The sequence below is a fragment of the Triturus cristatus genome, chromosome 4_2, assembly GCF_964204655.1.
Source record: "Triturus cristatus chromosome 4_2, aTriCri1.1, whole genome shotgun sequence".
Taxonomy (NCBI): domain Eukaryota; kingdom Metazoa; phylum Chordata; class Amphibia; order Caudata; family Salamandridae; genus Triturus; species Triturus cristatus.
This window is the reverse complement of record NC_140586.1, coordinates 217,225,654-217,251,554: the sequence shown is the minus strand read 5'-3', so window position 1 is coordinate 217,251,554 and position 25,901 is coordinate 217,225,654. Positions and strand designations below refer to the sequence as shown.

Genomic DNA, 25,901 nt, shown 5'->3' with positions numbered 1-25,901 from the left:
TTCACGCATCCTGATCTTCCCAGACTATACGCGGCAGGTCCAGCAGCAGCGTCAGTCTTTTATGGCCGCCAAGGCCCGGCTGAGAGAGCTTAAACTCCCATACGCGTTGGTCTTTCCGGCCCGACTCCGAGTGGTCTTTCAGTCCCGCACGCACTTCTTTGATACCCCGGAGGAGGTCTTCAGATGGACGGATGAGACGGTGCGGGTGCGGCCCCATACGCGGCCGGGCAGAGAATCAGATTCGTCTTCGGGGGTGGGGTGGCACGGGGGGCCGCCGTGGCCGGAGGCAGAAAGGGGACAGGCGATTAAGGTCCAGGCGGCGCTTGAAGTCCGGAGGAGCTGTCGGTGGCGGGGGCTCGGCCCCTCGGGGACAGTTATTGGATTCCTAACGGAGAACACGGATGCTGCGTAGTGACATTTCGATTGGTGGTTTCTGGGATGTCTTGAACTGGGCTTAATCTACCGCCAGATGTGAACTGGCGGGAGTTCTGTCTGGAGGTTATGGGCTGGGACTTGGGGATCCATTGGTCGGGGAAGCCTGCACCCCCCGTTGGGGGTGGGGGTCAGCCCCGTCGCAACAGATACTTCAAAGGTTTTTTTTGTGGTATGGGGTGGGGGTTTGTTGTTGTTGGGGTCAGGTCGCACGTCCACCACAGGTCCACTGCAAGCTGTATGCATGCCCCCGAGGCTTCATGGGAACGAAGGACAGGGATACAATCCCTCATGGCAGACGTGTCTGCAGGGGGGATGATGATGCAGCGAGGTCTCTGTATCCTGAGCTGGAATGTGCGAGGGGTCTTGGATAAGGTAAAGCGGGGGCCATACTCTACCATGCGAAGCGGGTGAAGGCAGATATTCTACTGCTGCAGGAGACTCATCTCCAGGGCACAAAGGCCCTCTGTTTGCAGCGGTATGGGTACCAACAGGTATTCCACGCAGGCTTTGTGAGAGGGTCTCGTGGGGTGGCTATCCTGATACATCGCAGGGTCCCATACACGCACACACAACAGTGGGTTGATGGTGCAGGGTCGTTACTTATTTCTCCGGGGTAGGGTAGGTGGGTAATCTATGATCCTAGGTAGCGTGTACGCCCCTCCCACATTGCAGTGGAATCTCATCGAGCGGCTACAATCGTTGTGGGCCGATATGCCGGATGTAATGTCGGTGGTGGGTGGGGACTGGAACGATGTCATGAGCACCGGGGTGGACAGGTCGTGGGGGTGAAGGGTCATGGGAGAGAGTTTCCTACCAAATTACGTTCTCTTGTGACAGGCCTGGACTGGGTGGACACCCGGCGGCGGGCTCATGGCGCGGGTCGGGAATATACGTATGTGTCGGCAGTTCACCACTCCTTCTCTAGATTGGATTACATCTTTGTTCCCCGGGGCATGGCTGGGAGGGTGGTGGAGGCGGTGATTCTGCCACGGGGACTCTCAGATCACTCCCCAGTGCTCGTACGTTTGGAGGTAGGCAGGGGACGGCAGCCGTTTCGTTGGCGTCTGGCAGTGTAGAATCTTCAGAAGGCGGAATATGCAGCGCACATGGGAGAGGCCATCGCACAGTATTTGCTGGCAAACGTGGGCTCCGTGTCGAGTGCAGCTTCTCTGTGGGAGGCGATGAAGCCCACGCTGAGAGGGGTGGATATCTCGTGGTGTGCAGCAGCTCGCAGGCAGCATAAGGAAAAGCTGATCCGGGCTGAGGCGAACATAGAAATTCTCGAGCGACAAAGCCGAGAGTCGGGGGATGCCCTGGAGGTGCGTAGGCTTTTGTGGGCGCAACAGGAGTGCGCAGCCTTACAGATGGATGAGGCACGGCAGGTGTGGCTGGCGACGCGCAGTAGAGTGTAACAATGGGGGGATAAACTAAGTAAGATGTTGCATCGCTTGTGTCAGGGCACTTTTCACGCGCAACCCTTACCGGGCATACTAGACGCGGAGGGTAACCTGATTACTGACCCTGCGTCAATTGCTGAAAGTTTTGTCACATACTTTGCGGATCTTTATGCTCCCAGGGAATGCCTGTCGGCGGATATGGTGGAGAAGTTTATTGTGGATCTGCCCCCCAGGGCGCTATCAGATGAGCTGCGGGCCGGGTCGGAGGCCCCGTAGACAGTGGAGGAATTGGGGGCAGCCCTGGGGGAGCTTAACCCTGGGAAGGCTCCCGGCCCTAACGGGTTCCCGAGTGAATTTTTCCGTCGGTACCAGGCACAGTTGGCCCAACACTACCGCGCGGTGGTGGAGGAGGCTCGGGATAGCGGTCGCCTCCCTCCGGATTGGAGGTATGCAGTGGTGGTGGTATCCCACAAGCCTGGCCGTCCCCCGGAGCACCACGCCTCATACCGTCCCATATCTCTCTTGAATGTGGAGGCTAAAGTTCTGGCGAAGGCCTTGGCCAATCGACTACTGCCTCATATCACATCACTCGTGCACCCGGATCAGGCGGGATTCATGCCTCAGCGGGCCACCCGGCATAATATTAGAGGGGCGCAGGTGGCGATTGCGGCGATCCAGAGGCTGGGGGAGCCGGCGGCAATACTATTGGCAGACATGGACAGGGCGTTTGATTCCCTGAGCTGGTCTGTTGGAGTGGCGGGGGCAGCGGCGGTGTGGTCGGACCACGGGGGGTTGCGGGGATCTGGTTGGCTGCCTCACCTCTGGTTCCTGGGGGCAGCGGAGACTGGGCCCTGGTCGTCCCCCCCCACCCCCTCCCCCCACAGGGCCTGTGGAGTGGATGGTGATCGGCGGCTGGACCGGGCTGCGGGGGAGGACCTCCGTGGGGGTCTGCCTGTGTGGTGGTGGTGCACCCTTCATTCTGCTGCAAGGCGGGTCACGCTGGGCGACAGGAGAGACGCTTTGTCCGCATTGGGGTGTCGTGCCCCACTGAATTGCGCTCGCAGACAGACGCAGGAGCCTGGTGTTGCCGGGGTGGAAGCCTGAGGGTGGCCCCGAGCCTCGCGACGATACTCTCCAGAGGGTACTCAGTAGTGGGACTTGGTGGCACATCTGAGTTGAGGCGCGGATGCGGGGGATTGGGTCGCTGGCTGGCGCCCCGTGGCCCCCATTGAGGCCTGCTTAAGGAGTTCCGCGGGTTTGAGTTGCGGACGTGCGGGACGGACTATTGGGGATGACGCGGACTGCATACCATCCAAGCCGGCGTGAGAGGGTGCAAGTCGCCCGGCCCCGGGGCGCGGTCGTCAGTTGGATTGACCCATGGGACCTGTCTCCGCTGGGACTGTGTACTGTTCGAGTGGGGGCGGGCTGGCCCTGGGTGCATGCGGCGCCGGCTTGACCAGAGACAAGGGTGGCGGTGGCACGGCCAAGCAGGGGCCCATCGACAAGTTTACCGGTCGGGGGGCGGGGGCCACCGGAGGTCAACCCGGGAGCGGTACCGGACAATGCGGCCCTGATGAACGCAATCACCCAGTCCAGGGACATGTTGGATGCCAAGATAGGGGCAGTTGGTGCGGATGTTACCTTGCTGCGGCAGGATTTACGAAATGCGGTGGGTCGGATCACGGAGGCCGAGACGCGTATCTCTGGGGTGGAGGACGACGTTGCAGAGTTGAAACGCAAGGTGGCGGCGATGGAGACCGTCCAAAGGGGCCTCATGCACCGAGCAGAGGGTGCGGAAGGACGGGCCCGACGTAACAACCTCAGATTCGTTGGCTTTCCAGAGGGCTGCGAGGAGGGAAACATGGAGCGCTTTCTCACCACTTGGCTAGAGGGCTGGCTTCCCCCTGACGCGATGTCCAGGTGCTTTGTGGTGGAGCGGGCGAATCAGGCTCTCCTGCAGAAGCCCCCGGTGGGGGCCCGCCCGCGGCTGGTCATCGTCAAATTCTTGAATTATTTGGACAGAGATGCCATGCTGAAGCAGACCAGGGCCAAAGAACCCCTCCTGTTCAATAATTCACGCATCCTGATCTTCCCAGACTATACGCGGCAGGTCCAGCAGCAGCGTCAGTCTTTTATGGCCGCCAAGGCCCGGCTGAGAGAGCTTAAACTCCCATACGCGTTGGTCTTTCCGGCCCGACTCCGAGTGGTCTTTCAGTCCCGCACGCACTTCTTTGATACCCCGGAGGAGGTCTTCAGATGGACGGATGAGACAGTGCGGGTGCGGCCCCATACGCGGCCGGGCAGAGAATCAGATTCGTCTTCGGGGGTGGGGTGGCACGGGGGGCCGCCATGGCCGGAGGCAGAAAGGGGACAGGCGATTAAGGTCCAGGCGGCGCTTGAAGTCCGGAGGAGCTGTCGGTGGCGGGGGCTCGGCCCCTCGGGGACAGTTATTGGATTCCTAACGGAGAACACGGATGCTGCGTAGTGACATTTCGATTGGTGGTTTCTGGGATGTCTTGAACTGGGCTTAATCTACCGCCAGATGTGAACTGGCGGGAGTTCTGTCTGGAGGTTATGGGCTGGGACTTGGGGATCCATTGGTCGGGGAAGCCTGCACCCCCCGTTGGGGGTGGGGGTCAGCCCCGTCGCAACAGATACTTCAAAGGTTTTTTTTGTGGTATGGGGTGGGGGTTTGTTGTTGTTGGGGTCAGGTCGCACGTCCACCACAGGTCCACTGCAAGCTGTATGCATGCCCCCGAGGCTTCATGGGAACGAAGGACAGGGATACAATCCCTCATGGCAGACGTGTCTGCAGGGGGGATGATGATGCAGCGAGGTCTCTGTATCCTGAGCTGGAATGTGCGAGGGGTCTTGGATAAGGTAAAGCGGGGGCCATACTCTACCATGCGAAGCGGGTGAAGGCAGATATTCTACTGCTGCAGGAGACTCATCTCCAGGGCACAAAGGCCCTCTGTTTGCAGCGGTATGGGTACCAACAGGTATTCCACGCAGGCTTTGTGAGAGGGTCTCGTGGGGTGGCTATCCTGATACATCGCAGGGTCCCATACACGCACACACAACAGTGGGTTGATGGTGCAGGGTCGTTACTTATTTCTCCGGGGTAGGGTAGGTGGGTAATCTATGATCCTAGGTAGCGTGTACGCCCCTCCCACATTGCAGTGGAATCTCATCGAGCGGCTACAATCGTTGTGGGCCGATATGCCGGATGTAATGTCGGTGGTGGGTGGGGACTGGAACGATGTCATGAGCACCGGGGTGGACAGGTCGTGGGGGTGAAGGGTCATGGGAGAGAGTTTCCTACCAAATTACGTTCTCTTGTGACAGGCCTGGACTGGGTGGACACCCGGCGGCGGGCTCATGGCGCGGGTCGGGAATATACGTATGTGTCGGCAGTTCACCACTCCTTCTCTAGATTGGATTACATCTTTGTTCCCCGGGGCATGGCTGGGAGGGTGGTGGAGGCGGTGATTCTGCCACGGGGACTCTCAGATCACTCCCCAGTGCTCGTACGTTTGGAGGTAGGCAGGGGACGGCAGCCGTTTCGTTGGCGTCTGGCAGTGTAGAATCTTCAGAAGGCGGAATATGCAGCGCACATGGGAGAGGCCATCGCACAGTATTTGCTGGCAAACGTGGGCTCCGTGTCGAGTGCAGCTTCTCTGTGGGAGGCGATGAAGCCCACGCTGAGAGGGGTGGATATCTCGTGGTGTGCAGCAGCTCGCAGGCAGCATAAGGAAAAGCTGATCCGGGCTGAGGCGAACATAGAAATTCTCGAGCGACAAAGCCGAGAGTCGGGGGATGCCCTGGAGGTGCGTAGGCTTTTGTGGGCGCAACAGGAGTGCGCAGCCTTACAGATGGATGAGGCACGGCAGGTGTGGCTGGCGACGCGCAGTAGAGTGTAACAATGGGGGGATAAACTAAGTAAGATGTTGCATCGCTTGTGTCAGGGCACTTTTCACGCGCAACCCTTACCGGGCATACTAGACGCGGAGGGTAACCTGATTACTGACCCTGCGTCAATTGCTGAAAGTTTTGTCACATACTTTGCGGATCTTTATGCTCCCAGGGAATGCCTGTCGGCGGATATGGTGGAGAAGTTTATTGTGGATCTGCCCCCCAGGGCGCTATCAGATGAGCTGCGGGCCGGGTCGGAGGCCCCGTAGACAGTGGAGGAATTGGGGGCAGCCCTGGGGGAGCTTAACCCTGGGAAGGCTCCCGGCCCTAACGGGTTCCCGAGTGAATTTTTCCGTCGGTACCAGGCACAGTTGGCCCAACACTACCGCGCGGTGGTGGAGGAGGCTCGGGATAGCGGTCGCCTCCCTCCGGATTGGAGGTATGCAGTGGTGGTGGTATCCCACAAGCCTGGCCGTCCCCCGGAGCACCACGCCTCATACCGTCCCATATCTCTCTTGAATGTGGAGGCTAAAGTTCTGGCGAAGGCCTTGGCCAATCGACTACTGCCTCATATCACATCACTCGTGCACCCGGATCAGGCGGGATTCATGCCTCAGCGGGCCACCCGGCATAATATTAGAGGGGCGCAGGTGGCGATTGCGGCGATCCAGAAGCTGGGGGAGCCGGCGGCAATACTATTGGCAGACATGGACAGGGCGTTTGATTCCCTGAGCTGGGTCTATCTATTTGCTCTGCTTCCTAGACTAAATTTGGGGCCACGCTTTCTTTCCTATGTGAAACTTCTGTATACGGGGTTGACGGCGACAGTGCGGGTGGCGGGGGCCACCTCCTCTACCTTTGCTATACAGAGGGGAACGCGGCAGGGGTGCCCTCTTTCGCCCTATTTATTTGCTCTCGCCATGGAGCCTCTGGCTGCCTGGGTGCGGGTAGACGCCCAGGTGAGGGGATTTGAGTGGGCCACGGGTCTCTCGGATAGAATAGCGTTATACGCAGACGACGTTCTCTTTTTTCTGACGGCAATTGACAGGACGGTGTCACGGCTTCTGCAGATAATGCGTATCTTTGGAGAATCGTCGGGTCTATATATGAATCCCCGCAAATCCACGCTGTGGGTGTTGGGAGGTCGGTCGAAGGTGGGCTCGTGGGCGACCGAGGTCCAGTCGCCGGCAGACGGCCTGAAATACTTGGGGGTGGTGCTCTCGGATGTACCGACAGTGGCCTGGGAGCGTAATGTTACGCTGGTATGGGATCGTGTTCGGGCGGACATTCAGATCTGGTCTCGTATGCCACTGACGCTGTTTGGTCGATCGGCCATCTTTAAGATGGTCGCGCTCCCCCTACTCCTGTACCAGTTACAGAACCATCCCTATCCGATCCCGCCCAAATGGTTCCAGGTGGTGAATTCTGTATTGGGTCAGTTTCTGTGGGGAGGGGGGATGGTGCGAGTGGCCATACGTACTTGCTTCCTATCTACTTATAGCGGGGGTCTGGCGTCTCCAGATTTGCTCTCGTATTATCAGGCCTCGCACCTGTTGATTCTCAACGAGTGGTGGTATGGGGAAAGGGGGGACCCGGCGTACGCCCTGGAGCGCTTTCTCATGGGGAATCACACGCTGCACACGATAATATACTCGGTGAGGCTGCGGAGTCAGCTGCCACCAGTCACTTGAGTGGTATTCACGGTTTGGAGGCAGGCGCTGCAGCGTATGGGATGGTGGAGTGTCCTGACCCAGGAAACTCCTCTGTGGGATAATGGGCGGTTGCTCCAGATGGCGGCCCTTCGGGGATTTCGGGGGTGGGACGCCATAGGCATCTCCACCCTGGGCGATGTCCTGAGGGGCACGACCCTGAAATCTTTTAGGGATCTTCAGGAGGAGTTCATATGCCACAGGCGCAATTTTATCGTTACCTACAGCTGCGTCATGCGCTGTCTCCTCCTAGCCTGCAGGGCTTGGAGTCCATACCCGAGTTCAGTCCGGTTGAGGCGAAAGTTTTTATGGGGGGACCTGCATGACAAAAAGATTTTGCGCATCTATAGGTCCCTGGTTATACACTGCTCCCCTACATTACGGAAACTACGGGGGGACTGGGAGGCGGATGTTGATGGACTGGAGGAGGAGGATTGGACGGAGGCCCTGGCGTCACCGCGGGGGCGGCCAAAGCCATCCGTTTACCCCTTGTCCAGTTCAAATACCTACACAGAGTGTACTACGCTAGGACACGGTTGTGGCGGGCAGGAATGATTGCCTCTCCGGACTGTCTTCGTTGTGCACGGGCGGAAGGAACATTTATACACACTGTATGGCAATGCACGGCATTGGACCGCTTCTGGAGGGGAGTATTTGGCTGTCTTTCAGAGATACTGGGGTGGGAACTTATCCGGGCACCGAAACTGGCACTGCTGAATGTTATGGAGGGGGTGGGGGGGAATATATACAAGCGTTATCACCTGCTCCTAGGCCTAACTTTGGCAAAACGAGATATTGCTAGGGCATGGAAGGCGGCGAGGGCTCTCTCTGTGGCAGCCTGGAAAAATGGTCTAGACTTCTGCATGGGACTGGAACAGCCTATCTTCATGGCCAGGGGGTGCCCGCGTAAACACTATCGAATATGGAAGAGATGGACGGAGTACAGGGGCCTCTGGCTAGACCCTCCGGTGGTGGAGGAGACTACGCAGTTGAATTAAGACCGGAGGTTGGCCTATGGGGAGGAGTGGGCAGGAGCAAGGGGGGTGGTGGGCTTGGGGTGAGACTTGCGGAGTGCTCCTTTGGTGCTGCAGTGGGAGGGAAATGGCCTAGTGCGACCTTTGGGGGGGGGGAGGAAGTGGTGGGGGTGGAGGGGTAGGGCAATGTCGTTAAACGTCACTGTGTTGTGCTGGGTTGTTTATGGGGGAGGGGGGGGAAAGTTGGTTGCTGTAAGGTATGTCTTCTGTTTGATTTGGCGGTGATCTCTGGAGGGCAGATTCATAGGGTTAATATGAAGGAACACTGTGTCACCTCTAAGACCATCTGGGGTACTGGAACTAACACTAGGATGAGATCCTATCACCTGTAAGCCTGGATTTCCTCAAGGCACAAGGCATTGGGTACAGCAATAGCTTTTCATATCATGGAACAACTCAGCAGACTGGCACGGGATGCAAATTGCAAATTGACCAATAAAATCTGTTTTAAAAATAAAAAAGGGCCACTGCCTCCCCTTTGTGACCACCTTCCACTCATGCCAAATACTTACACTAGCTGAAGGAGGACCACCTCTCCATGCTCTGTCAGGACGTTTCAGCAGTCTTGGCCAAGGGAGCTATAAAGAAGGTACTGATGCAGCGGAGTTTACCAGCTCGACACATTCATACACACAACACTCAGTTGGGCCCATATACATTCATACACACAAATGAACTGGCAAATATCTACAGGACATCAATTTGTTTATTCTAGGAAACCTTTACACCAGTATTATTACCAATCTTGTCTCCTGAGTAAATGCTCTGTCAACGGATCTAGTAGTATATTAGAATAGGAAGGAAAATTCAACAATGCATTTTATTCTAAAGAACCACGACTCAGAAGGAGTTTTAAAAGTTTATCTGAATTATTAATTTTGTGAGTCGAATCAAATACACATGAATAGACCAGAATTCTCCATCAGGAAAAATAGTACAGTTAGCTCATAATCAATTTTACATTAATAAATTCTTGTAATGACAGCACCTGAGGAGAGAAAGAATAGAGAACAAGTACGGAGCATTTACCCTACAGATATATTTACCTAGAATGCTGTGAGGACCCCGACATCAGAGAGTCAATGAATCAGGACAGGGAAAGGTGACCTCTTCTAGTGCAACACCAGCGTTACACCCCTCTCTGGTGCTACTCTCACCGGCTCGGGCACGTCCGGACCCTTCCCTAGATGTGCCTCCTTGGTTGTTCCTCAAATTTTCCCTAGTGTAGGATTCTTCAGTCAGATTGCAGCAAAATCGGGGAGCATCTCAGCATAGCATCAGCATCTCAGCATCAAGTGTCAAGTGTGTCTAACTATCTATAACTTACCTCTGTTATACCAAATTCAAGTGTATGATCCATCCCCAAATGTTTCAATTCCATGTTCACCCGCAAATTTGATTGGGCCAAGCAGTGGGGTGAGGACATCACACCATACCAAGTGCAATATTTTTCTTTAGGCTATTGTCTAATTCTCCTCCCCTTAATTTTAATACCCACAAGCTTTATTCCCACAAGCATTTCGTATGTGTATCGGAAAGTCTTTATATATTGTTGCCCCTTTCTTCCTTTAGTAGGGTCAGAAGTTTGGGTTCTCATGTCCTTGTCGGCTTAGGGTTTGGCAGTCAGTCAAGTTGCATCACATGTTCCAGGGCAAGCACTCGTTTTGCGCATGCATAGAAATCACAAGGGAACAGAGACGTGGTCACCCTCCAAGGCCCAAATACGAACTATTAATAAAGTCAGAAAAGAACATGTTAGAATACAAAAATAAATGAATTCGCTGTATATCACTTAGTTCTACTCTAACCCCATTTACTTAATAAATCTTCCGCATTAATGGCTTAGTAGTACGTGCATAGGTTAGTTTCAGCTTGACATGTGCATTAGTGTTTTAATTAAAGCGGCCATTTTAGAAGCTACTGCGCAGCTGCAAAGTTTCCCCCCAAGCGACAGAATAACGTCACACCACGTGATGTGGTAGACGCATGCGCAGAAGAGTTCCCGCGTTTTAGTGGCCATTTTTAGGACACTCGGGTTAGTCATTAGGAAAAGCACATAGGAAAGCATCCCCTAGATACAATATGTTGAATGTGGTGCACTGTTAGTACTCACGGACAGATTGGTTACTGTATTATATATTATTCGAGAGGATTGCATACGAGCAAGTTTCTTTAGATGTGAAACCTTGCTCTATCAGTACCGGCAACAGAATTAGGTTGTGGTTGCTATTCCTACTACTTTCTGATGCCAAGAAGGAAAGACCTGCACCTTCTCAATCTCTTCCTGAAATAGGAGAAATTCAAGATGCTCACATTCATGCAAGTCCTGTCTGCCCAGGAAACTGGATGGTATTGCTGAACTTGCAGGATGCATATTTTCACATCCCCATCCTGTCTGCATACAGGCATTACCTGTGGTTCATAGTTGGCCAAGAGTTTGCCGTGCACCCCTTTGGCTGTACCTGCATCCCCTGGGTGTTCACGAAAGTGATAGTGGTGGTTGCAGCTCATGTGTGGAGGTCAGGGGTTCCAGTCTTTCCATACCTTGATGTTTGGCTGTTGAAGGCTGGCTCACCTGTTTGGCTGTTGAAGGCTGGCTCACCCCAGGCAGTCGTCTCCCACCTCCAGACCATGACAAACCTTCTGCACTCGCTGGGGGTTTACTAACAACGTGCCAAAATCACACCTGACTCCCTCTCAGATGCTCTGTTTCATTGGACCCCTTCTGAACATGGTGCAGTTTTGGCCTCTCCTCCTGAGCTGCAAGTCCAGGATATTCAGGCTATGATACCAATGTTTCAGCCTCTATCCTGAAGGGCTGCTAGACCTCATGGCCTAATGCATCCTGCTAGTAACACATGTCCATTGGCATATGAGGGCTCTGCAGTGGGACCTCAAGTTCCAGTGGGCTCATCATCAGGGGAATCTCCCCAACAATGACCAAATCTTGGAAGGAATTGCAAAAGACCTACAGTGTTGGATAACAACACTCGATTGGGTCAGTGTCAGACACCTCTCCCTTCCCCAACGAGAGCTAACTGTAGTGACAGATGCGTCACTCCAGGACTGGGGCGGCCATCTGGGAGAGGTAGAGATCAGAGTACTCTGGTCTCCGGTAGAATCTGGGCTCCAAATCTACCCGTTGGAGCATTGAGCAATCTAGTTCGCATTAAAAGCCTTTCTTCCTTAAATCAGGGGAAGTCTGTTATAGGTGTTCATGGATAGCACCACTACCAGGTAATATTGCAACAGACAGGGCGGGGTGGGATTGTAGACCCTTTGCCAAGAGGCACAGCGCCTCTGGACATGACTGGAACACCAGGGAAATCCCTGGTGGTTCTACATCTGGCAGGCTCTATGAACACCAGAGCTGACAAACTCAGTCATCAATACCTAGCAGATCAGAAATGGCATCTCCATCCGGAGGTGGCACAAGGTCTCTTCCAGGAATGCAGAGAGCCTTGATTAGATCTGTCGACCTCCATCGAGAATGCACAATGTCAGCAGTTTTGCGTGATGGAGTTATCGTGGCTGCTCTTGCTTGGAGACTCTTTTCATCTCGAGTAGAACTCCAGCCTCTTGTACACCTTTCTGCCAATACCACTCCTGCCCAGAGTTTTCAAGAAGAACAAAAATGACCGGACCCAAGTCATTCATGTGGCTCTAGATTGGGAATGGACAGTCTGTTATCCTGAGCTGTTGAGCATAGGCATGGGTCCTTCGATCTGGCTGCATCTTCTGGAGGATCTTCTATCGCAGGAGCAGGGCAGGGTCTACACCTGAACCTGAAAACGCTTCATCTTCATGCGTGGAGACTGAGCGGCATCAGTTGACAGCTTTTGACCATCCGCCCAAAGTTTGCAATGTTATCATGGCAGCCAGGCATCCCTCCACCAAAACGGTATATGCCTGCAGTTGGTAGCACGTTCATGTCATGGTGAATAGATAAACATGTTTACCCTCAATCTGCAACCCTTTTTTTGTTGTATTGTTCATTCTTACCCGAGTCCAGCAGGCCTCTGCTTTGGGCACATTAAATGGTTATCTTTCTGACATCTCTGCATTTCTATGGTTGCCACATAAGCCATACCTGTTAAAATCCCCTATTGTACATAGGTTTTTTGTAAAGGTCTCTAACACATGTGCCCACTTTCACCCTTTATTATGCCATAGTGGGGCCTTAATCTAGTTCTAACATGTTTGATGTGTGCCCCTTTTGAGCCACTACATAACTGCCAACTCGGGCTTCTCACGATAAAATCCTTCCCAGTGTCGATAACATCTGCCCGGAGTGTAAGTGAGCTGCAGGCACTATCAGCACATCCTCCATACCTCACCATCTACTCGGACAAACAGGTCACTTTGACTAGAGACACCTTTTGAGCGAAAGTGATAACTCCATTTCACATAGGCCAATCCATTTCTCTGCCTAGCTTTTACTCTCTGCCTCAGCCCTCTAAAGAAGAGGAGGGGCTCCAAAAGAGCGTTATCATTCTACCTTGACCACATGAAAGAGTTCCGGCTGGACAGTCAACTCTTCGTGAGGTACATTGGAGCCAAGAAAGAAAATGTGATGCAGAAATAGACCATTTTACGTTGGAAAGTGCCCTGTATCCTGATCTGCTATGCGTTGGCCAAGAAGCAACTTCGTGAAGGCTTGTGAGCTCATTCTACCAAAGCCAAGGCTGCAACCACTGCTTTAGCTTATGCAGTTCCTGTTCTGGATATCTGCAAGACAGCAACATGGGCTTCCCTACACACATTTTTTAAGCACTAGTGCCTGGACAGTCAGGTTTGACGTGACTGTCAATTTGCCCATCCGGTCCTACAGGACTTTTAAGTATAATTTGTTTCGCAGTCCCACCTCCAGGGAGGTGTTACTTGGGTATCTATTCCAAGGTAAGGAATCTGCCTCTAGCAGTCGCTTTCAGTGGAACAAGTTACTTACCTTTGTAAGGTACCTAATTTGTAAGGGTGGGCCTGACGCCCAAGATAGGAAATGGTCCAAAATGCCACATGGTCCAATCTAATTTTTCCACTCAAAATCTTCTCTTTTTTTGCAGTTTGGCTAGCTGAGGATTTGGGTCCTAGCTCCCACAAAAACCTACAAAACCCATACATTTCTGAAAACTAGACACCTGGGGAAGTCCAGTGTAGTGTGCCTCGCATGGATCACATGATGTGTTCTTACCCAAGATTACCTGTTAACCTCAAGCAACGGCTAAAACTACACATTTGCCTCACAGTTCTGGAATCTGTGGGGAACCACACATTTCCTACCAACCAGTGTTCCCGCAAGTTTGCAGATAAAAATGGAACCTCACTTGTGCGAGTGGGTTTAACACCCGCAACAGGAAAGGATCCAAAACGCAACATGGACAGATCAAATATTTTCATTCAAATTCGACCCTATGTTGCGAATTGGCTACTGGTGGATTTTAAGCCCTAGCTCAGCCAACATCCAGGGAAACCTACACATTTCTGAAAACTAGTCAGCTGGGGGTTTCTCGGGTGGTGTACCTCACGTGGATCTCACAATGTTTTCTTATCCACAATGCCCTATAAACTCCAAACTATGACTAAAATCACTCATTTCCCTCATATTTCTGTGAGGGAAAGTTCTGGAATCAGTGGGAAGCCACAAATTTCTCACCACCAGCGTTCCCCCAAGTTTACCGATAAAAATGATATCTCAAGTGTGACAGGCAAGGGCAGAAAATGCAACATGGACACATAAAACGCTTCCTCAGAAACCAACTCTGTTTTTGCACAGTGGATAGCTGTGGATTTTGGGGCTTGTCTCGGCCGCCACACAGGGAAACCTACCAAACATGCATATTTCTGAACACTAGACAATTAGGGGAGTCCAGGGCGGTGTGGCTTGCATGGATCTTACATGTTTTCTTACACATAACACATTGCAAACCTAAAACCTTGCCTAAAATTAGGAATTTTCCTTCCATGTCTGTTATGAAAATTTCCGGAAATCACAGGAATCCACAAACTTTCTATCACCAAGCATTATCCCACTTGTCCCGATAAAACCTGTGTGGCTGGGCCTAGTGCCTACAACAGGAATGGATCAGGTCAATGGGAGTTTCCTTGCGTCTACCACTGTCCTTGTTTTGATCCGCAGAATCATCCGTGAAATGCAGCATACGGTGCAATAGCAAAAAACAATCTCTGCTCATGACTGGTGCGAAGCTGGGTGTTACCCAAACCAGGCGAGTAGATGCGTAGGACCATACGCTTGGATTATGCTCTATCCCCATCTTGAGCCCAAAAGCCCAGAAATGTTTTCAGTTCTCTAAGTGAAGTAGGAGTCCACCAGTGTTCCCTAGAATGAGACACAAGAGTGCCTCAGGAACCGTTTGGCACGCACATTTGATTGGTGCAGAATTTCCTCAGGGGAGTCAATATCTAGAATGAGATGGCCATAGTCACTAGGTAAAAATAAATGCTGTACTAACTTTGCATCCAAAGTCTACAGTGAACAGGAGAATATGGGGCTGCACTAAATTGTAGGGCTGTAAAGGTAGCACTCTGTCTGTGCTTGCCACCGTACGTGCCTGCTGTCTTGATTGGTCTGCCCTACTACTATCTCTCTGCTGCACAGATTGTGCTTGTAAAGGCACATCACAGCTGCCATGACCATGTTTCTCAGAATCACTGCAAGATGAGTCATCGCTGACTAAAAAATCGCTTCCACATTCTGTTCCATTTGCCTCTTCCTTGGATGCTGTCTCAGTATATGATTCTACCTCAGAGCTTTCCTCCATTAGTGGAGTTAGGACCTGGGCAGCAGTCATCCTCCAAGACGCCATCTCTGTTGACTGTCTAAAACCTTCAATCTGAAAGACTTTGTCTTAAGCATTAGACAGAACTATGCTTCTAAATCAGTGGTTGGGGTGCATTTGTGAGATATATGCGTGAGATACTAAGTGGAAAAGTAAAAAAGTACTTAGCTTATCGATGGTCCGATCCGATGAATTCCTCTTAAAAATTCCTTAAAGACACTAAAAAAAGACAAAAGAACAAAATATAACTTCAGCCTACCACATTTGCAATACCACAACATACTTCATAAGACGAGTGGCACTACGCAGAGAGCAAAATAGCGGCATTCCGTTGCGTCACCTGAAGAGAGGAGAACTGCGTCATATCGTCCTAGAAATAGCGCAGTTCCCCTCTCTTCATGCACTGGCACACTGTGGGCTGCTTGCGCCAACGCAGGCACCCTTTCGCCATAGTGCAAGGGTGACTGTGTTGTTCTTGTATAAAAACTAACCTTTGAGGGTTTGTCTTCTATGTATATGTGCTGCAAAAAGCAGCACAAATGCAAACAGGAAATAACAAAAAGAAGTAAAGATTGTCCACCTTGTTACGCCAGCCTCAGGCAGGCACTGGATTTTATTGTAAAATAATGCATACTAGTTTTTATAGATATGGAGTTGTGTCAAAAACTAAGGGTGGATGCACAGGAACGCCCAGGCACCACCCATGGACCGCATCTCTGACTCAAAGCATCGCAAGGTAGCACAATGCAATGCATTACTTTTTATTCTCAAAGCAGCACAAATGGCCAAATGCATTGCTTTGTAAAATCCCAACAAGGATTTTGCGGCAGTTGAGCTTGAAAAAAGTAATGGAAATATGACGCAAAATCTTTGTATATCTGACCCTTATTTATGTTAGTTAAATCAAAGGCCGAACCAAAAAAGTAGCACCCATTTCAACATTGGGGCAGTTTTGAATTTCAAAAAGAAACCTGTGTCGATGTTTTGCATGGTATACAAGACTTCACACATTTGTGCTTGCTGCAGGCGATGTTTGTGGTAATATCAGGGAAATCAACACTAAAAACATACTCATTACATCGGTCCACACGTTCCCTGGTGGTCCTCTAGATTAGGGCTCTCAGAAACCCTTTTAGAGGTCCAAAAGTAAGCAGAAGCTACTGGATCTAACCGTGGCGACTGAGGCCTTTTACTCCTGATGTCCTGGGGTCTTACCTACTATGGATCCTGAGCAACTGAGCTAAAAACCCTTTCAGCTCTTGACTCTGAGACGTAGCTCAGGTCGAGCAGTCCAAGGCTTCTTGGGGGGCAAGTAGATACAGGGGGGGGGGGGAACACAGACTCACAACTCAAAATAAATCAATAGCAGCAATAAATGATTGTCCAGTTAAATACTTTCTGTTATAACAAAAGGAGCATTTATATAAGAAGACAACGTGAAATACGGCATACACAAACAATACACACAGCCCTCTGAGGTCAAGGCTGTAGTATTTAATAAAGCAAACACAAGGGTCCCAGGATGCTTGTTTCTGGTTCAGGGAAGACCTGGCTTGGCAGTTCCGGCTCGACTGTTCCCATGAGTCACAGGGTCAAGACTGATTTGCATATAGCTGAGTCTGAACTGAGGTGGCGAAGTGAGCTAAAGAAAGATGATGGATTCAACCATGATCTGTGACTGGGGGTGAGTGTCTGAAAAGTTTCAGTACTCCGTTCATCATCTTTTTGTGTTTCTCTCGTATTTAATAGGCAGGCCTCTGGGTCCCACTCCTTTCTCACTAGCGGTAGTGGATTTTACCCATCTACTACAGGCAACATTCAGGTTAGGCCTCAGTAGCAATCGAGTTTCAGGAGTCCCAATCTGACTCTTTTCGACAAGTCAAAAGCGTTCCAGTGCCAAAGCGCTATCTGGCAGACAAGTTCCCTCCGGGCCTTCTGGCCCTTCGATCAGCCTTTCCCTCCCAAGCAGGGATTGCACGACTGCATTCTCCCAGATTGTCTCACTTGCGGGTACAGAGGCTGCAGGAGCAGCCTTTGGTGAGTACCACTCTCGGCTCTACAGGACCAGAAGTTCAGTGTCCTTGGCGCTCCTCTGCTGCGGTGGTAAGTTTCCTTTGATCCTTCCTACTGGTTGGGGAGGAGGGATTCAGCAGCTTCTGTTTCTGACTCTCAGTCATGGCTCAGGCCAGCACGGGTCACCACGGCAGCCACTCCTCTCGATGTCAGCATCAACCAGGTTACAACCATGTCCTTTTGGTGACCCCCTATGTCAGACAGAGTGACCACTCTTACTCTACCCTCTGGCAACAGCAAGTTCCTCTTCACTGCGATCCCCTCCGACACACGGGTAACTGACTTTCCAACTGCTGACGGGCAACGTCCCAATCGGCATGGTTAACTTCACGGCAGCCCCCTCTAGCATGCAGGGTCACCGGCTTTTACACCGCACATGGGGAACGCCTGGTCAGCAGAGTACACTTCACAGCAGTCCCATCTGGCATAAGTTGTTGTTGACTTCCCCACCAAACTCGGGCAATGGCCAGATCGGCACCGTTAAGTTAACAGCTGCCCGCTCTGGCATGCAGGGTCATTGACTTTCACATGCCACACTGTCAACGGCCTTATTAGCATGGCAATCATCTCCTCACACCTCTCTACAGGGATTCACTCAGCAGGATCCCTCACCGGATCTCGCTCGCTCGAGCGATATCCTCTTCCTCATAAGCACACTGGTCTTGGCAACCAGGCAGTCACTGGTGCTCCCAAGCTCCAGAGGCAGTTGGTCTTGGATTTTCCCTGGGTGATGTCCCTTCAGCCAGCTGGGACACTGGCAGGCCTTACCCCCCAGTCCTGATCACAGGCAGAAGTCTTGCTTCCCTTCACACAGCCTGAATGGCTGTTTGGTATTTGACAATTTTGAGGGCTCAAGCTCCCCTTATTTTAGTCCATTTCCAGACACCAAATGTGATTTAGGGTCTGAGTCTTTTAAGTTTGTGTTGAGGTTCTGCTTCCTTTTGAAGTGCCCTCTCTTCTGCCTTGCTCTTGCTCCAGAAAGCAGTCACAGCAGTAGCCACTCCAATCTGATAGCCACACAACACAGGCCATGGGAGTAACTAGAGGTTACCTCTCCTGGAATCACAGAGCACCCTTTGAAGTGTACTGAAGAGGCTGGCTCTTCTTCCTCCAGTGTGTCCCACCTTGCTCACAAGAATGCAGCAATCTGGAGGGGTTCCTCTACCTTCTCATGCTTCTCTAGTCAGCCCTGGGTCTCCCAAAATGGAACCCAGAATTTTTCAGAGATTGTACCATTCACAGACACCCAGCACATTCATACAACACACATGTGCTGCACTAAGCTACACACTAACTTAATGTAGTCCAAGGGGCAGTTAAGCACACAGCTGCAGAACTTTACATGCGTGAGCCGGTAGGCCTCACTCCAGTGAACAGGTAAAAAGGCCTGTCCAGTTCTACAGATCGCTACATGGTATACTGCCACCACTGCGTGTGCGCTGCTTAGCTCCTGGCAAAGGCAGCAGCCTTTCACCACTATGAGGGTAACTCTTTGAGCTCCCCTTCAGGTCCAACAAGACTGCAATCCGTTAAACAAGCTTATGTCATGGGGCACGCACAAGATCGGTGATCACCCATGAACAAAAATCAGCATCAGGTATACAGACATCGTTGCAGCTGGGGCACTCAGGGGAGGGGTACATGTCCGTCACCATACGAGCGACGTTTTTGTCCCAACATGGGCCATTTTGGTATCCCCTGGGCGTTGCAATCATGCACACCTTAGGGGTACGATGGTGCACCCCCAAGGGAAAGCAAAAGTCACCAAAAAGTAAATGTGCCCCCTAGGGGGTCAAGCATGTATGAGAAAAGGACTAACCGCCATACAATATTGTGCACTTTTTTTCTTCAGATTTATGTACGCAAATGAGCGAAACTAAACCCAAAGGCATTGGTACGCTGTACATGAGCAACGGTTACATTACACAAGGTCACATTCATTTTTATTAGGCATTGGGATTATATGTTTTCCTCTGGATGTGCGATAAAGCCCTCCTATGGGACACGATTGCACCTCCCAGAGGAAAACAAACAGCTCCAATATAATAATATTCCCCCAGGATAATCAGCCCCTATGTTGGAAGGGCCGACCCCAACACAATATTGCAAATTGCTTTTTTCCCCTGCAGTGCAATCACACCCTCCATGGGTACACGATTGTTTTCCAGGGGGAAGCGAACATCTCCATAAAATATATTTGTCCCTAGGGAGGGTCCACCCCATGGTACGCAGGCTAAAAACACTGAAATCCCTGATGTCTAGTGGCTTCCTGCTCGTGGATCGTGGACGTGCCGGAGCAGGAAGTTGTTTGAAGGAGGCATCGTTGGACAGGGGAGGTTGTCTTCTTTCCAGCGATTCCTCCCTCATCCTGTGCAAAGAAAAAACCCTAGACATGGGAGCAGAATGCTCACCTACTCGTTTCTTCACTGTGGTGGGGGTTTGTGATGTCAGCGTGCCAACTTCACAAATGGGTGTGCCAAGGTGTGGGGTCTGTAGTGGTAGGGATTCTGCTTCACCAACAACCTGGGGTTAAAAAAGGAAAGCAACAAAGGAGGTAATGCTTCCCAGATTCCATTTTAGAATCACTTCACATAAAACATAAACCATACATGCAGTTCCACTGAGTGTAATATGCCATTTATCGCCACTATTGAGTGAGGGGCAGGAGGAATATCATGATCCTTACTCATATTACACTCTGCATATCAGCCTACATACTACATATGCCACATTAGTGAGAATACATTTTGCCCCATGAGATATTATTTAGAGCAACTGTACTAATGAACACACATTCACACATGTATTATGACAGTTCAAAGGTCAAGTTCCAAATCAAATTATTTTCACAACACAATGAAACCCGCATGACAACAACACTGTCTTCTTCTGAAGTTGAATGTTTGAAAGACTTTACACAAGAAAATAACTCTCCTGTAAATGACAAAGCTTCTTCAATGTGATTTTACCTTACTGCCTAAATGTAACCTCTTGCAATCTGTTTTTTGGTTAAGTATCCTTTTTTCAAAAACATGAAAAAATGCAATGGCATGAATATATGTGCAGATGCGGGCAGTGCCAAATGTGTATTATATCCATTGATAAGGATGGAAGGAGCTTCGTGAGCCACTGTGGTAGGATTTATTTCTGACTCTCGCTTTTCTGCACAATTCAGGGTGACGCAAACCGGTCCTACTCCGATGAGGAGAGAAGCTCCTCGAACATAGAAGACTGTGAAAAGCTGCGCGAGGCTCAGGCCCTTTCTGGTAAGAGCCCATGCTTACCGCATGGAACATTAGAACTCACATTTACGGTCATGGCGTTTATACTCGGTACAGCAATTTGATGCTTATATATTTCCTGATTTATTCAATCTTTTTCTTGGCCTAAGACAGTTTTAAAAATGGGATAAAGACTTTCTGAAACTGGGAGGATTGGTTCTGATTTGCAAAGAGGGCTATCTTAGTTGTAACACTGGCGATCTTTCCTGGCTCAAGACTACATTAAGTCTATTGTTTCTGACTTAAGACAGCTTTTGCACTAGTTGTTGAAGAAACTGCATGGAAACCCTGGTGGCAGCTTCAGTGGGAGCTTTGCAACGACCTCTTCGAGCCCCATGTGCTAGCCCTTGGTGCTGAAACCACTAGGAGATTGATCGTCATGGCCTGGCTCAATAGCAATGGAAGCCTCCATTTGGATCTTTTCAAGTCGGCAGATAAGCACTCCTTGTGTTTGTCTGCAACTGTGGAGAATGGATTGGGTTTTTATGGCCAGATGTACTGAGGGACTTTACGATCGCAAACCCTGCAATATGAAAAATCACAGGGTTTGTGACCATAAAATCCATTTTTCTAATGTACTAACCTCATTTTGCGATTCACAAACCGTTTTCTGAATTACAAATTGGTTTTTTTGTGTGTACCGAATTAAAATTTGGACGGGGCAGGCCAGCTGGCCGAGACTTCAATAATATGTCATAGAAGAAGACTGGATGTCCAAACTCACGGAACACCAGCCTGAACACAGCAGCAGCCTACCAAACTCCATCACTATCTTCACCAACTGGATCACCACCTGCGCTGACACAGTTGCTCCCTTCAAGCCCATCAAATCCACAAGATTCAAACCACAAGCTTGGTGGTACACTGAGGAACTCAGGATGATGAAGCGCCACTGCAAACAAACAACTGGAGAACGTAAGGATAACCAGCCAAGACAACGTGGACAGGAACACATTCAAATCCACCCCCTAGATGCTACCACTAGCATATTCGGGCCACCAAAAGCTCTGCACTCGCAGATCACATTGACACTAGCACCAACAACAGCAAAGAGATATTCACCATCATGAAATATTTCACCTTCCCAGTGACTTAGCAGCATCACTCCATCACAGGACCTTGACAACAAGCTCTCACAATTCTTATGCAGCAAGATAACCATTATATGCAACAACTTCAACTCCCAACCGAACCCGATAGACTTTACACACAACTTCCCAAATCATCAAAGGAAACCACCTTGTCAACATAGACTGCAATATACACAGACAAAACTGCATCTACTATGCAGTCCATCCACTCTGAAGCTCCATCAGACCCTTACCCCCACCATGCCTTCATCAAAGGACTACAACCCAGACAGCCAAGAGTGACAATGAGCCCTAGTGTAGACTAGGCCTCTGAGGGCATTAGAGCGGCCCTGAGGTCAGTAGCAACCCTCCATCCGACACCGACTTCGTACCTGGATGATGCCCCCGGGAACTTTCTTCTGACTCAGACTTATCACTGTCACCATAGGAGAGACCGCAGATAATGCCATAGATAGCGGATGAACTAATATAACAACCGCAACAGTCCTAAATACCATGGAGCTACCTGAGGGCCACCCCAAATACAGACACGACTGACAAAGATTGTTCCCTCTCACACCAGACCGCAACGATGGAGGCTCTGTCAGCAGGATCCAAACACTGTGTTGATCGTTACCCTTCAATGGGCCAGTGGCCCTGTCACCATTGAGAATTACCTATGACAGCAAATGCTTCGACCCCCGATTATCAACGCACTTAAAACAGTGGAGTCTGCAGCAGCTAGCTTTCTAACACTGTTTGGTTGGAAGGCCCTTTGGCCTCTGTCCTTTGAGTTCTACATTTTTTGGGGTGGTGTTAAATATAATTCAAGAGACTCCCACCGCCTTGCCAACTCAGGGGTGCTGAAGGGATTTGAGACCTCCCAAACCTTCTCTTTGATGACAGAGGTTGCTACCCACTTTATTCAACCCTGAACCCTGTCCAACGCACATGGAGAGAGACCTATAGATTTGTAACATGTAAAGTCAGGGGACTAGGAATAGCTCTCAAATGCTACAAAATCCACTCCCAACTTAGATGTACTCACATGGTCTTCCTCTTGGAGGCCTACCTTGACTTACACCACCCCTGGCAGGATCAATTCTTCAATACCTCTTAGTCTTCCTTTTCCCAGGGAGCAGAAATTTGGCTACACCTAAGGGAGCACTTCATTGCTGATGAGTCTCTTATCGACAAGGATGGGCACTAACAGGGGCAACTAGATGGGCAGCCAATAGTAATAGGGAGCTTATATACCCCCAATTCGGACCAACACCGGTTCCTGTATTCTTTTTCCACTCTCTTTGCCCACTGGATGGTTATCTGCTGGCTACTGAGAGGAAATTGTAACTATGTCCTGGACCCGGTTGTTGACAGGTCCTACTCTCCCCTTCCCCCCACCCCCCAGGCACCCTGGTACCCGCAATGCAAAGGCTCTCACTGACTGGTTGCACTATTTGTCCCTAGTGGACATAGAGTAAGCTCAACACCCTCACCACAAAAAGTATGCCTTTTCTCAACCCCATAGTATTTTTCTCTGACTTCATCATGCAGACCACATAGATAACATTCCTGGGTAAGACCATCTCTGACCACAACCGACTATATACAGATGTACACTGGGGGACAGTGCCTGCACCAGTCCCCGCTTGGAAACTCCAACCTCTGTGGTTGGAAGATGCAACATTTAAATCTGCATTAACAGAGGCAATCATGGCATACTTCACTGATAATGCAGACTCCGCATCCTCCTCCTTGGTGGAGTGGGAAGCCTTTAAAGTAGTCATTCGGGGACCTGCATCACCACCGTAGTGGGAGCCACGAAACCATAAACAATCAACTCTGAAATTTTGAAAAATCCCTGAGGAGGTGGAAGACTAGGGCTATGTAAAATCCCGCCCTTAAGCACAACTTGAATTCATAACGGGAGGCACAGGCAGAGAGAGCGCCTTAAGTGCTTAGATTGGATGGCACATCAGGTGTGTACAAACGTATATTGATATTACGTAGTCTGGGCACCTCAAACCGCATCATCAGGGTGCTGACAGGGTACCACATAATTTGCAAATGGAAATGAATACCACTTTCCATACTTATTACACTGAGATGTATCGGGAAAGGGCCCATGGCCCAAATGACTACCCACATTGGTCCCTGGTGGCCGTGACTCTACCTCAGATACTGTGTGATTACCAACTGGCATTAGAATTTATGATCACAGAGAAAGACATAAAGGAAGCGATCAGGACGCTCCAAGGGGTTCTTCTTCTGGTTCCGATGGGCTGCCCCTCAAACTATACGCTACATATGAATCCTTAATACCGCACATCCTGCAGGTGTTCGACGAAGCAAAAAAGCATAGCTCCCTCCTGTCAACCTAATGTGAGGCCCTTGTAGTACCCATTCCAAAACCTGGCTGTGACCCAGACCTCCCCTATTCTTACCTTCCTATCTGCCTTCTATCTGCCAATTACAAAATCCTTAGTAAAATTATCGCAGTCGGTATCCAGCCGCTTTTACTGACACTAGAACACCTGGCCCAGAGCGGTTTTATTCCACAACGTAACACTTCACTGAACATCTGATGCCTATACGCTGTCCGGGAACTAGTATCTCGTGATTGGCCCAATGCAGCCTGCCTTTCCTTGGACCTGGAACAGACCTTTGACTCTATAAATTGGAAATACATGTTTTGGTTGCCAAAATACGAGGCTGGATCTGGTTGCTCTATCTATGCATCACTGCCAGAGTCCAGACAGGTCAGTACATCTCAGAGTCTTACCCGGTGCCCAGAAGCACTAAAAATGACTTCCCCTCTCCCCTCTGCTCTTTGGCTTGACCCTGGAGCCACTGGCAGCTCTCTTAGTTATCAGTGGTCCAGATTGAGAAATACCTATGGGACCTCGGATAAATGCCATCTCTCTATACACAAATGAAATGATCCTCTATCTCCGAAATATCTACGGAGACCTGAGCTCACTTTCTTCTACCCTGTACTACTTCAGTGAGATCTCTGGTCTCCAAATTAACTATATCAAATCCATTGTCTTTCCATTCATAGAACTTCCCCTGAGAGGCATATACAACTGGGAAGCGAGGGTTGGTATGGGCCTTGCAGATGTTAAAATATTTGAGGGAACAAATATACCACAAGGAAGGAGACCTCCTGGAAGGAAATCTTAGCAGGATGGTGCACCCCCTACCTAAGGTGCCAAGTGGCTTTCTGGCCAACCCTGCTGTTGCCAGTGGCAGGCCGCATCGCTCTATCAAAAATTATAATGCTACTCCGACTACTCTACCTCTTTCCCAACCTCCTGATAGCAATTCCCACTCGCAATCTTCAGGATTTAGGGGCCGAGTATGACTTTGACTGTGCTACGCCGGCTGTCTGCCAGCATAGCACTGCCATTATGAGTTCAACTCGTCCAGGTGGGCGGTCCTTTTGCCTTTCCAACGGCAGTGCCCTGAAAAAGGGCACCACAATAGGAACGGCTAAAATATTCCAGCACGGCATGGACTGCGAACTCCATGCTGTGTTGGAATTGGGGGTGCAAGCAGACAGGTGGGCAAATGTTGTGCCCCCCTGAATGCATCTCCATGGTGGGGGGCATAGGGGCCCTCTATGGCCCTGTTTGTTCCCCCAACGACAGCCTTTTCGTGGCGGGCTCACAGTCATGAAAACGCTGGCCGTGAGGAACTCGTAATATGCTCGGCAGGACTGCACCAGTCCCACGCAGCATATTGCATTGCCCCTCTGCCATGCCAATGCCAGAGAACAGCTGTTCCCTGGTGCAGCTGGCAGTCCACCACCAGAACACCGTCATCGCGAGTCTGACAGTCTATTGACCGCCAGACTCGTAATCAAGCCCTTAGACTCCCTAATGCTCAAACTCATCTGGTGAACTGGACTGAAAGCGATGGTGCTACACACCTTGGAACTCCTCCTGTCCAGTGGCAGAAGGGAGGCCTGAAACCTGACACAAAACTCTTTAGCTGCCTAACTCCCTCGAGCCACCTTCCACTTGGGTCAGCTCAATGGAGTATTTTTACCTGGTCACCGACCGATGGCCCAACATCCAATCCTATTACGGACAGCTCAGGATTGTTTAAAATGGGGGTTTTCACCGACCACGACTGTTCAACCCTACTCCCTGCTTGTACCATTGAGAAGGCTCACAAAAGGTGGCTTCACC

General features: G+C 50.6%; 1 protein-coding gene across 1 annotated transcript in view; it reads left to right on the top strand.

Annotated features, from left to right (window-relative positions):
* Window positions 1–25,901, top strand: part of CACNA1I (calcium voltage-gated channel subunit alpha1 I) — a 580,458-nt gene that overhangs the window by 315,449 nt on the left and 239,108 nt on the right. Inside the window, exon 13 of the mRNA XM_085601256.1 lies at window positions 20,533–20,623. Within this exon, the coding sequence (XP_085457382.1) occupies window positions 20,533–20,623 (91 nt within the window). The remainder of the gene's footprint in view (window positions 1–20,532; window positions 20,624–25,901) is intronic.